Source organism: Apis laboriosa, unplaced genomic scaffold, assembly GCF_014066325.1.
Source record: "Apis laboriosa isolate Shangri-la unplaced genomic scaffold, ASM1406632v1 scaffold39_cov144, whole genome shotgun sequence".
NCBI classification, from domain to species: Eukaryota; Metazoa; Arthropoda; class Insecta; order Hymenoptera; family Apidae; genus Apis; species Apis laboriosa.
The window spans coordinates 1736577-1750524 of NW_025223140.1; the positions used below are offsets into that span (position 1 = coordinate 1736577).

Below are 13948 nucleotides of genomic sequence, written 5' to 3' on the forward strand. Positions count from 1 at the left end.
ATATCGAACTTTAAATCGTTAATGAAAATTAATTTGAAAAAGTATTATTATTTAAATATGAAATAATGTTGATCTTATTTACTTTCAGATACTTTAAACAAGTATAGGTCGTCTCAAATTATCTATTTTATATATCTTCGCTTCGTACGAATGTTAATTTAAAACATTTTAAAAGCATTAGATTATATATGGCATAGCAACCTATATAACAATTAACACAATTAGCAAATCTACTTCGTTAAAATAATTGTTAAAGAGTTATAATGGTTTTAAAATAGTTAAATAAACAGTCAAATGAAACAACAGTTAAATGAAACAAAATATATATAAATATAAATATTTATTTTAGACTACAAATTGTAAAAAAATGTAAAAATATAGTATCATTACCATTTTCGAATTATAACTCAATATTTTCATTAAGTAAAAGTAAGTAGAGATAAAATCCGATTTAAATATGTCAGATTTAAAATGTAATTTCATTGCCTCTACTTACATTTACTTGATAAGTATATGTTTATAATTTTAATTATATTACAAAAATTTAGACATCAATAATATAATTAGGATGCACAACAAGTAAAGGATCATCTTCTTCTTCGTCGTCTTTGTCTCTTAGATCTGTCGTAGTTAAAGGTATTATAATTTGATCCTAAAATACAATTAAGCAAAAATGAGAAAAAAAATTGAGAATTGAAGTTCAAAAAAAATAAAATTCGAACAATTTTAAATTAACAATTACTACATACATGATATGTTAGTCTATCAATAATTTTTTCAATAAAATTTTTCCTTTCCAATAATTCTTCCTCCGAATCTATTTGATCTTGTATTTGGTCTAGATACCATGCCACTAATTCTGATTTCTTTAATCCACCTTTAGCATCCTCTATATAAAAGAAAATATAAATACTGAAATAAATATATATCTAAATAATATCTATAAACATACCTGAAGGTTCAGTTTCAGCACGAATTTCTTCATTTCTCATATATAACACTAACATGTTAGATAAATTTTTATATTCTTCAAAGGACATTGTTAATTTCTTTTTGGCTATCTCTTGCGATTCTATAAATACGATGCGAAGAATAAGAAATAAATAAAAATCAGTAATTTTAAATATTTTTATGTAAAATATAAAAAAAAAATAATTTACGTGGAGGAGTTTCCATTTCGTTATTATCTATCGCATTAAGAGCAGCCATAAGAGGTGGAGCTTCATTCATATCGACGTCCATATGTTCATTTTCATCTTCTTCCAAGTCTATATCTGGCTGTTCTACGGTAACAATACTTTTACTTAATAAACGTTTTGCTTCTTTAACATGTTTTACAGTAACTTCATCAGAACATTCTAACTTAGCCATTGCTTCTGATAATCTGATAAGACTTTCTAATTGTCTAACGGTAACTCTCCACTTGCCGGCATTAGTACCGGTCCTTTGTCTGAGCAATGTATAACTATCAATTAAAAATTCTGATGCTTCCTATGAAATTTAAAGAAAATCAATTCAAATACTTTAACAAATAATTAAAATTTAAAAAAATATAATAATATCTACCTGACTTAATACAGGTTTAAAATGTTTAGCAAAATTAATATATCTAATAATCTCTGATTGTGTATATACTGTTTCAATGTCTTGAAAATTATCACAATGTAGATCAATAATTCTTTTAGCGATTGCATTATCGATAATTTCGTTGCACTCATCAACTATAATAAAGAATAAATCAAATCTAGACATAATAGGAGCTGTTAATTGAACATTTTGCTGTAAAGACTTTTTTCTATCATATCGTCCTCCAACGGGATTTGCCGCCGCCAATATTGACGTTCGAGCATTCAAAGTCGCTCTTACACCAGCCTAAAAATTTATTTATTTATTAATAATATAGCAACATTTAAAAATTTATAATATTTATTTGTGTTAACAAACTTTGGCTAATGAAATTGTTTGCTGCTCCATAGCTTCGTGTATAGCAACTTGATCTCTGATATCCATTTTATCAAATTCATCGATACAACAAATACCTTGATCAGCAAGCATCAAAGCACCAGCTTCAATAACAAAATCAGGCGATTCTTCATCTCTTACTACAGCAGCAGTTAATCCAGCTGCAGAAGATGCTTTTCCTGAAGTATAAATCGATCTTGGCACAATTTCAGCAACACTTTTCAATAATTGAGATTTTGCAGTACTAGGATCACCAACAAGGCAACAATTTATATCCCCTCGTAGCGAGGTGCCTTCTATTGTTGTTTTTGGCACACCACCAAACAACATTAAAATAATTCCTTTTTTAACTTCATCATTACCATGCACTGACGAAAATAAACTATTAACAAGATTTTGATATAGATTTTTATCACGGCTCATTTCATATATACGGTTCCATTCTGCTTCTGACATTCGTTTTTTCATCATTTCTTGAGAAAGTTCTTCCATATTTGTTTCAGTACCACCAAACTACAAAAACATTAATTATTTAAAAAGATATGTAAATGTAAATATCGTAAGAAAACTATTTCATGATTAATTTATCGTACTCTAAAACTTGTTGGAGTAACGCTACAAGCCAGAAATGCTGTTTTATATGTTAATTCACGTGTTCCCAAAGATTTCAACCCTGTTATACCATCTCCATCTTCTGCAGTTTTCCGACGTTTTGCTTTAAGATCAGCTTTTACACCAGGAAGTGAAAGAACAGATATATCTGGTATTACTATCATAGTTCCTGTAAAATCATACCTAAAAAATACATATAATATTCAACAATAAAGAAATAAATAGAGTTATAAAATCATTTTTAATGAAAATACCTATCACCAGCTTGAACAGTTTCAACAGCTTCAGCTCGTAAAATTATTTCAAGTGAACGAGGAATACAACCTCTAGGAAGTTCTGCTTGTGTTTCTTGTACTCTGACTTTTTGAAAATCAATAAATATAGAATTATCAACATCCAATAAAAAACGCCTTCTATTACTACATACTGGATTATGACAAATTGTTGGATTTGTGAACTGCAAATAATTGTATGAATTTGTAACAAATCTTCTATAGTTATATATATTTGTATTAATAAAGTTAATTATATTAAACTATACCTTAAATTGTTGTTCTACATTTTTTATAACAGCATTACAATCCATACAAACAAACGTTCCTAATACTAATTCTGGATGCACAGGATGTGTCCTTATTACTTGACCAGATATACGTATTAATGTGCCAAACTTTGATGCATTTAATTCTCTTAATTTTTGTCTTGTTGGAACTTCCACAAAACTTACATAACATTCTTTTTCTTTACTTAATTCTGCAACATCTTTGACAAAATTACACACTGCTTGGCACAAGTATGGATAAACTCTAAAAGATCACAATTTATTAAATAAGAACAAATAATAAAATTAATTAGAAGATGAATATTGAATTATATTAAGAAATATTTTGAAATTTTACCTGTAATATTCTTCAACTATAGTTGTAGAAAGTACTTGATTATATTCATCTACATCATCAAAAGTCACTTCTAATGTACTATGTTCTGGACTTACAAGTTCTTTGGCTGGTTCAAGATATTTTACAACTCCATCTTCTTTAAATCTAATTAATTAAAAAATAATAAATATAATTGATTTATAAAGTATCTGAAAAATTTTAAATAATTGTTATTTCTCAAAATAAAATTTGTAAAAAAATTTACTCTTCCAAAAAGTCTTGAAATAATTTTTGACATTTGATTCCAACTTCATCAGTTACACGTGTTCTTGTAATTTGCGAATCTCCAACATCCATTTTTTAAAATACTTATCTATCACTTTTATTTACAAAATTATAATTAAACAACGATATTCAACAATGGAATAATACCATTGAATGAGAAGAAATTGGCGGGAATTACATTTAGGCGAGTTTTCAAAGAATTTTCAAAACATATGTTCTTTTTATAACTTTTGTAAAAATAAATCATTTCTTTGTAATATATAATATTTAAATAATATACCAATATGTAAAGAATATTACATTACTTTTTTATTAATAACAAGGTGTTAGAAAAAGTTTAGAAAAATATCTAGTAAATATAGATAAAGAGAGTAAATAATGAAAGAAGGACAAAAATAGAGTAAAAATTGTGAAATCAACGCCATCTTCAGAATGCTGTAAATGAAACACATATAAAAAGAACAGCAAATAATAGGAAAAAATAGATAAGATAAGAATTGATATGTGGCGTCATCTCTAGACTACTTAAAATATTTCTTTTAAAAATATTTCAAAAGATAACACTAGTTCTTACTCTATCTTATTCTGTCTTTAAAGAGATATTTTTAACATTCAATAGATAGCAGCAGTAGTTAATTCCTACTATATCTCTATCTTTCTCTTATTGTTTTCTGTCCTTTCCATATATGTTTCATTTACGGCACTCTGAAGATGGCGTTGATTCCATAATTTTTAATCTATCTCTATCCTTTTTCGACTATCTGTTCTTGTCTTATTTGTTATCCAAACATCATATCAAAAGACAACATTGACATCTAATTAGCTTTATTCTTTTTTTCTAACACTAATTAAAAATCTTAACAGAAACTTAATTTATTGAAAAATTATAAAATATTTTATCATTTTTATTTGTGATTAATTAATTATTTCTAATTTTATTTACGATTTCACGACATTTAAATTTAAATTTAATTTCAAAATCACGATTATATAAACATGAAATAAAAGAATATATTATAATTGCATGGAATGATATATGACATGTCCTATTTATATCTCTTTTATGATATATAATTTTTTGCCTTTATTTCTCATTTCTATGTAATTTTACATGATCATGATGGTAAGTAATTAAAAATAAGATTCTTTCATATTTCTAATTCTAATATTTTAACGAATAATTAATTTATAGTTACAGTATATTATTTATTAACTTAATAAGTATTTCAAATATTTCATTAATAGCAAATATTATAAAACAAAAATTTTATGTATCGCAAATAAAATATACATATAAAAAATTCATAAAATTTCTCAAGGAATAGATAGAGATTATTGAAACACCTTTATAACGTTTTACGACATATTACAAAGTATGTTTCAAAAAAATTTCGTAAATAAAGAATCGTAATGAAGGTTAATTAGAGATTTCATCACATGAAAAAAAAGAAAAGGAAAGAGAAAGTCAAGAAATCTCTTTTCTTATGTAAATAGATACGTACTTACTTACACGATGTATACACTTCCTGCGACGTACAAGACTTCGCTCTTAGAGGGCAGATAGTGTTATAGGATATAAAAAGAACTCCAAGTGCATATTGTCGCTTTAGTTCCCTCGAAAATCTTCCACAATGTTAGTCAGTGTCGTGGATATTTTTGTTTTTTATTTGGTAAAATTAATCTTTCTTCTTTTTTAAACCTTTTCAACTTCTAAGTAAACGTACACTGTTTAACTTTATTCTTATACTTCTTATACTTCAGATTATTAGATATCTCCTATAATTAGTATACCATTTATGTGAAATAGTATTTTTTTCAAAATATAATTATCTCAGAATTTTTCTAGATTTTTTAAAAAAGATCTAAAAAGATAAAATTAGATTTGGATAAAATCTAATTCATTTATAGTGAAAAATATGCCAAAAATTGAAGATTTTTTAGCAAGAGGAGTTTATTTTCGAACAACTTTTCAATTATGTAAAGAAAGTTATGCATTTTTATAAAAAATTTTATGGTTAATAATTAATTAATAATAATTATTTTAATACAAATCTAATGAAAATTCAACAACAAATAACAATAAACTTTGGCTTCCACTATTTCGTATCCAAAATTTGTGCATCCAACTTTTATCAAATAAAAATTTTTCCTCCTTCCTTTCACATCACAAAAGAAATACTCTTCCAAAAAAAAAAGATCTTCTTTATTCTCAAAATAAAAACTTATTTATTAAACGATAAAATTTACTAAAAAATAAAAAATGAAAAGTGGCATAAGCATAATAAGTTCACACTGAGCACAGAGAAAAAATTATCCAATTTAGGTGACGGTTGCACATTTGACCAACGGTGTATTGACAACAGAAGCGCCTAGGAATATCCAACTAGTAACGAATTTACAACCACCAGCCCTTAGTTATCTTCCAACTACCGCCACGGTGTTTCCAAAACTTTCTCGACACAGTGTTTTCACCGGCCAAGCTTTGGACAATGGGCTAGAAGATGGAGACCCAGGTAGAGGCTTAAAGGCCGAAAGGCAAATACAAGCCGGGTATTCATACCTGAAACCGTTATTGATCGATCTTCAATTACCATTGAAAGATCAGACGATTAAATCAATCGGCGATAAGCAAAGGTAAGAATTCACTTACTGCTCTTGTCGATCATTTTTATTTTTTTTTTTTTTTTAATTCGATCTATTTGTATTAAAATTATTATATATCGTATTCAATCCTGATTTCAATCCATTAGCTCGATTGTTCATTTTTCGATTAATTGGATGTAATGAAGGAAGCGGTGCGCTCTTTAGTTATAAATGAGACGGATTTAATTGTGTGCGGTGTGAAGAAGATCGATGTTGTTAAATGATTTATGTAGTAATCCTTTTCTTTTTTTTTTATTTAACAATTTATCAAATGCGGATCTTTATTACGTTATAAAGAAAAATGAATTGGAAGAAATAAATTAATCGTTTTTTACGAATATCAAATAAATCCTATTTACAGTATTTAACTTTATCCATTTTAAACATTATCAGATGTAGGAAATATTCGTACATCGATTCAATTACAAGTTATTTTTAAATTTTTCGATAAATTTTATCGCAATTATTTCTTAAATTCTGTAGTCTTATCATTTTTACAAAAACGTAATTTTAAATAAAATTTTGTCTTTTCTAGATTTGAATCGTACGAATATTTATTATTCATCCAAATTTATGTACTAACAATATTCATTATTCAACATTTTGTTTTCTCAATAATTTCTTCGTTATCTTACACTCCCTCTGTCCGAAAATATGGTATATATTTTAATATTTTTTTTGCCCAAAAATATGGTATACATTTATGCGAAAAAGATCAAATAAAACTAAAATTAAATATAAAACAAATATTAAATTCATTTTATTATCGCGATACAACTAAATATAAGTAATTTTAATGTAATCCAAATTTAGTTGAAATGAGATTTAGCCTTGTTGAACGCTTCACGTCATGAAGTTTTACCTTATTTACCTTATTTTTTTACCTTATTTATATAGGAATTTTATAGGAATTTTCTCCTCTTGTTGACATAATTAATTTCATATACATTTGTAATATTATAAAAACGTTGTCAAGAGTATTTCTCTCTAATTTATTAAATGCATCTCGAACGCATTCGATCAATTTATCAATTGTGTTCGGCTTCCTGTAGTGATTGAATAGAATTAAAAAACCCCAAATCGAAAATGTTTCGTGGTTGTGATTTAAATTGAATATTCCATCGATAGAACCTGTAACAATAATATATCTTTATCGTTATCAGAACAACTTTGTAACTTTATTAATAACACCGTGTTCTAATTTTTCTTTGTTCGTATGTATACTATATAATAACTGTTGCAAGATACCATGACGTTGTTCATTAATCAATTGCTTCGATTTGACATCTCCTCTTTGTAAATTCGTTTATTTGGATTAAAATTTTCTATTTTGAAATTACAGCGATGTATTTTATTTTTCTTAAAAAAAGAACTAATTTTTGGTCTTTAAATTCCAATTTAATTTCAAAAGCAATGCCTGTGAAATATGTTAGATTATTTAGCTATCGATGTAAACTAATAACAAGTATTGCCAATTGCTTTCGAAACTCTAGATAATCCAAGATTTTCTTTCAAATGTATATTATATATTTTCGAACAGAAGAAACACAACATTTACTCATCGTCATTACGAATATTCTTCCATCAGAAATATCTTTTCTCATAGCACACACCAATATAATTGCCAAAATTACGAATCACGAAGTATAAAATTAATTAATTAAATCATAACAGATGGCCGCGATAAACGCCCGTTCCAATATTTGCATTTTCAGGTGGAGCGAAGGCCAAACTTCTGGAGCAACGGCGTTGAGGTTAGGTGAATCATGGCGGCCGGGAAACGAGACAAAGCTGAGGCACGAGGTCGGGTATCGCGCTCACGTACCACACCGATCAGCGTACAATGTCGTGGAAGAGGTCGATGAATACGTGGCGGACGATTCGGATGAATTGGGGCGTCGTGGGAAGGCGACGAGTCCCCATCGTAATTCGCAGGACATAACGGCGGCCATCAAAGCCCTCGATCGCTTCCTGACCGGGGTTCTGAACGATGATAGTTACAACAGTGTGCTACATCCACCGCCCAATCCTGTTCTGGCCCTCGTCCTGTCTCGATACGGCCGGTACGTGCCCGGATCACGAAACTCTCGCGTGTACGCTCACATGGCCGTAAACAATATACACAACAACAAGCCTTTCGGTAGTTATAAGCTCGAGTGCGACGAATTGCCCGTCTATGTTACGAGATAACGACTAAAATACTGAATAGTCACTGAGTTGATCGTTGTTTCGTAGAATGATTATAATTGGGCGGAGAAAAATAAATTTCATTATTTGTGCGTTAAAACAGTGTGGTAATGGATCGATGGCACTTAAATATTGATATTGTTTATTTATTGTATATTTTATATGGATTTTTGATAATAGAGAGTGTCTATGAGAAGAAAGAAATAATGCTGACCAGTGTATCGTATTTAAGTGTTTATTTAATACAGATAAGGCAAAATGCTTTACATTATTTTTAACGAATCAACAACTCCACACGATTTTCGTTCGGTGAATTTTTTGGCTAACTTAAAATGATTTTACATACAAATTAATGTATAAAACTTTTATATTTTCATATCTTATGTATTTTTACACAAAGAGAGAAAATTTATGGAATATTAAAGTCTATATTGTTGTTTTATATGATGTTTTAATAATAACATAATTACCAGAGGTGCATCCTAGGTTTGTCAAGGCAAGTATATAGCGATAAAATGTCATTTAATGTTTTTCATCTTTCTTATTTTATTGAGAGCAAACCTTACAATCCCAATAACGTGCTCTCATCATTCATCGTCTATTATTCTTATTTTTCATTCATTCTATATTCTTCTTATTATATTTCTATTTTCATCGCTATTTTCCTTTCCTCTCTATCAATTTCTTAACGAATAGAAATAATTTCGTTATTCAATAACGAAAAATCAAACTCATCTTCGCTCAAATATTAGAATCTAATTTGAGATCTAAAAAATCCATTCAATAGTATATTATTCCACACTTTATAAGATTATACATAAAGAGGTTAGAAATTCGAAACGATATTTTGTTTTTTATCGCGTCAAACTGAATGGTGTCTTAAAAGTCACTATTAGAGTGCAAAAAGTTAAGTTAACCGATATTTTTTATTATATACTTTTTTTTCCAAACGATACTTCTCTTTTTGTTCGAAAATATCAATTTACAAAGCGCATAATCCCGCAACGAATATAATTCAATTCCTGAAATGACATCTGGCCAAAACCACCACCAGAGAGCACCAGTGCGCCTAATTAACACTTCGCGCGTCATTGACATCCTGTTTAATCGAGAATGCCATCGGTTACCTAAATTCGATGTAACGATTCATAGGTGCAATTTCACTTAGATTAATTCGCTTTTCGTTGATCGAAACCGCATCGATCCCCCGCTCCACGGGATGGATGGGCAAGCTTCATCCTCCAACGTCCATCGACGTTTTCACTGATTAATTATCCAAACGACACTTCACTACCGCCAACGAGTATTAAAGAAGTTGGCTGGCTCCTTCGTTGCCCATTCGAAATTTAATCAATATCACACGGATTTACCCTTGAATCTAACGGCAATCGGGGTTGGCGCGCGAAGTTAATTGGAGTAGTTCGAGATGCCGCTCGAGAAACCTCGATTAAGCACTAAACTACTCTCATTACACCTTCCTGTCTCCCAGGAAACCTCTCCAGATACTACTAACTTGATTTCATTGATGAAAGCCGGCCGAGACCGCTCTGTTCCTCTACTCTGATACGTCCATCAGAGTGGCTCCATGTGCCAATAAACCTTTTTGATGTTGCGCGGTCTCCGACGAATTGATTGCTCGATCGATCGATCAAAAATTCTATGATTATTACCATTGGATTGCGCGTAATACAGTTTTAAATGGATGGTTGCAGTTGGAGGAGATTTCGTTCGCGAATGTTTATGCAGATGATAAAGTTTTATGGATGGAGATTATAAATTTTAATAATAAATTATAAATTTATTAGAGTTTGTACTTTTTATTTTATTTTAAATTTTTTTAACAGATATATATGAACACTTTTGCGTGTAAATGTTTGTTATAAAATTTTAAAGACGAAATTATGATGAATAATTATATTATTATAGCGAAGAATTGAATAGATAATGCAACTGATATTTACAGAATTTTGTGAATTGTAACATCTTTGAAATTTTGAATTGTAAAAATTAATATTAAGCATTTTTTTGATACAGAAGTTAAATTATCTCAATCACAAGAATAAATCGCAAATAACGATTAATCGATTGAAATGTATAAGTAAATATTATTATTTTTCTATGCTAAATTGTGATTTTAAAATATCGATGAATAATTAGATGTTCAACTTTGATCATTTTCGCTTATACTTTAATTAAAATATCTTATCTAAAATCTTGAAATATAACAAAGCGTTGATATTGATATTCGTAGGATACTTTTGGTCGATTCTAAATATCAAAATGAATACAAAAATTTCGATTGAAACGTATTTATATTAATTTATAATCAATTTAACTTTTATACTTCAATTGTTTATAAAAAATAAACTTCAACGTATTTTGTATTATATTATCTTTTGAATTTATTTCTTTTGATACTTAGAAACGAATACATTAATTACTTTCTACAAAGAAAAAGAAAATCAAAGACTTGCAATATTTTTTTAATCACCATTGAAATATATTATTAAAAAAAGATACGTGAAGCATTTATATATTATAAAAGCTGATAAAAAAAGGCTTTATAATGTGCAATGTAATATCCTTTTAATTAATTTAACGTAATTTATCAATAATCAATTTCATAAAATTTTATAAATATTTAATATTTATATGAGAATAAAACTAGAGAGTCTAATTTAAAAATTTGGTTCATTGAAAATATCTTGCAAAATGTATGCAATTATTTTTCCCAAATATCCTCTTAACATTGATTTAATGTAATAACATTTTAACGTATAATATTTCCAAATAATTATATAAAAATTATACATGCAAATACTTCAGATACCTTTTAATAAATTTAACGAATCATTAAATCCGTTAAAAGAAAAAAAAAAAAATATTTTTGTATCTTAATTGCATTTCGATATTTTACGCTTAAATAAAAGCGTCGATGAGTTTGGAAATAGGACCTTGTTTATAAATAAATACGTCATAAACGTAGCAGTCGCGAATGTTTTCGAGAGATCGTTTAATTTTCCTGTCTCCGGTATACTTGTTGCGGGGATCATAAAACGAACGACGAGGGCTTAAGTGGTGCTTGATTGCCGTCCGTCCTCTAGGAAACCAGATTGTCTGAAAATTGTATTTTCAGGACGACAGTCTCCATTAGCTTCTTCGAGCTTTACCAAAGGAGATCGGTTGCCAGTAATAGCTTTACTAATAGAGCGTCCAAGTACTTGGGCAACCTTATAATTAGTCGACATGTTCCTATAATCGATGCACGATGCTTTCTTTCTTTCTTTCTCTCTTTTTTTTTTCTATTCCTTTTGAATTCACTGCTGGAGCAATGAAACTGTGCTCTTTATATATTTATTTATTTTTAAATGAAATGAAATAATATGGATAAATCTTTTTTTTATGAAAAATTCAATTAATGATAAATATGATAATAAGTTACGCAAGATTAAGATTTAAAATGAATTTAACATTCATTCGGTTCAAAAGATCAAATTTTCCATTCAAGTATCGAAAGATTTAGTTTCGACGCAATTCGATAATCGTTTGTTCCATCGTATCGCACTCGCGAGACACTCGATCCCATCGCTAGCAAATATCGAGACACGCGTACTCGTGCCATCTCTAATTAATTCTACATTAATCCTACGACAGCGAGAATGTCAAGTGTATTGTCATCCCTTCCTATTTTTTTTTCTTTCTTTCTTTCTTTCTTTCTTTCTTTTTTTCTTTCTTTTTTTTTCGTTTCATCTTTTCATTTTCTCACACATCCCCAATCCTTTTTATTTTCTCTTTCTCCCTCCCCTTCTCTCCTCCATTTCCCCTTCAGAATTTCAAAGAGAAGTGAGCGGGTATAGAGAATATACACAGGCCAAGTTTCTCCCGTGTATATATATTCGCATATTGCGTATTGTACAACATTGCCGGTGATTTGAAAAGAAATATTGCGCCGACTGTGGAGGGGAAAATGTAGATTTACAGAAGGAGACGGTGGAAATATTCGAAATTCACTGTTACGTGAGGATAACAAGGGGGGAAAAGGGGTAATCTTTCACGTACTGGCGAAATACGATGGCGTCGTTCAACAACGCTTTCTTCTCCCGCATTTCTCTCTTTATTTTTTCTTCCTTTTTTTTCTTTCTTTCTTTCAAGAAAAATAACTAGACCGGAATGTAGGACAAACGAAAACGGCTTGTTCGTCATTATTTCAAGCCGTGATGCGCGAATTTCTTTGCATTTCCTTCCGTTCTGGTAATCTTTCGAATTTCTCTCTCTCTCCCTCTCTCTCTCTCTCTCTCTCTTTCTCTCTCTTTCCTAGGGACTCTTCAAAGGTTGGCAAGCGTGGCAGAAACTGCGGGGTGCACAGTCTGACATGAGCCCGCAGCTCTCAGTCGAACCGCAATAAAAAGGAGCGAGGTTGTAGGAATAAAATATGAGAAATACGCTCTTGGATCTTTTCTCCGTGACGGAGTAAGGAAGGAAACGAAATGAAGGCGCAAGGTGCTGGAGGAAAAAGAGAAGACCGTATTAACGCGATGTTTTGTGAAGGGAACAAGGGAGATGGCGGACAGGTTATGTTATTAAACTCTATTCTCGTTCGTTCCACTCTATATCGACCAATTTTTTTTTTCCAAGAATTTTTATTTTTAACTTTTCGAAGTTTGGAGATAATTTGGGGACGTGAGAGTAGCCAAGGAAAATATATTTACGGGATTTTTTGTTTTCGTTTTCCTTCTTCAATTTAGGGATTTTATTTTTTAAAATTATATTATTATATTATTATATAAAAACGTGATATTTGAAATAGAGATTTTATTTATATTGGAGATTATAACCTAACAAAATTTTCAAAATAGTGATTGCCAAATAATAAAATGAAATATTATATAAATGCTTCTAGTATTTTGTTTTTTATTATTAAAAGATCTATAATGGATAGAGTTCTTCAACTCTGATTTTAAAAAATATTATTTTATTTTTTTCCCTTCCAATTTTATTTTTATTTTATATATAAGTTATTGCATAATTGAGATATTAGAGTAAAAGTGGAGATAAGAATGGCGGAAACGATGTTATCGTACAAATTTTATCTTTTTTTTTTTTTCGTTTTATTCATTTTATTTTTAAAATCATACGTATTAAAATAGAAATGGAAATTTTATTTAGATATGGATGCTATAATTAAATTTTAAAATATCGTTTCATTCTGTAATATCGATCAATTTTTGTTTTCGTTGTTTTATTTTATTTTATTTTATTTAAGTTATAATTTCATTCTTTTTCATTTTTTATATCTTTTTTCTTCCAATTTAACAATTTTATTCTTAAAATTACATTTACAGAATATAGAGATATAGAAATAAAATTTTATTATAATAGAA

The 13948-nt window shown here is 28.9% G+C and overlaps 2 protein-coding genes across 2 annotated transcripts; one reads left to right on the forward strand and one right to left on the reverse strand.

Annotated features, from left to right (window-relative positions):
• Positions 1–325: 325 nt before the first annotated feature.
• On the reverse strand, positions 326–3862 carry LOC122715626 (DNA replication licensing factor Mcm6). The gene is made up of 11 exons (XM_043937947.1): positions 3718–3862; positions 3474–3617; positions 3116–3380; positions 2829–3031; positions 2556–2757; positions 1945–2475; positions 1567–1872; positions 1161–1491; positions 953–1072; positions 750–889; positions 326–652 (listed from the first exon to the last, which is right to left on the reverse strand). Exons 1-11 carry the CDS (start codon positions 3807–3809, stop codon positions 545–547), a joined length of 2442 nt encoding a protein of 813 aa, XP_043793882.1. The 5' UTR covers positions 3810–3862; the 3' UTR covers positions 326–544.
• Positions 3863–5368: 1506 nt separating this feature from the next.
• LOC122715664 lies at positions 5369–8570 on the forward strand. The gene is made up of 3 exons (XM_043938024.1): positions 5369–5407; positions 6061–6371; positions 8096–8570. The coding sequence occupies exons 1-3, from the start codon at positions 5369–5371 to the stop codon at positions 8568–8570; spliced, it is 825 nt and encodes a 274-aa protein (XP_043793959.1).
• Positions 8571–13948: the final 5378 nt, after the last annotated feature.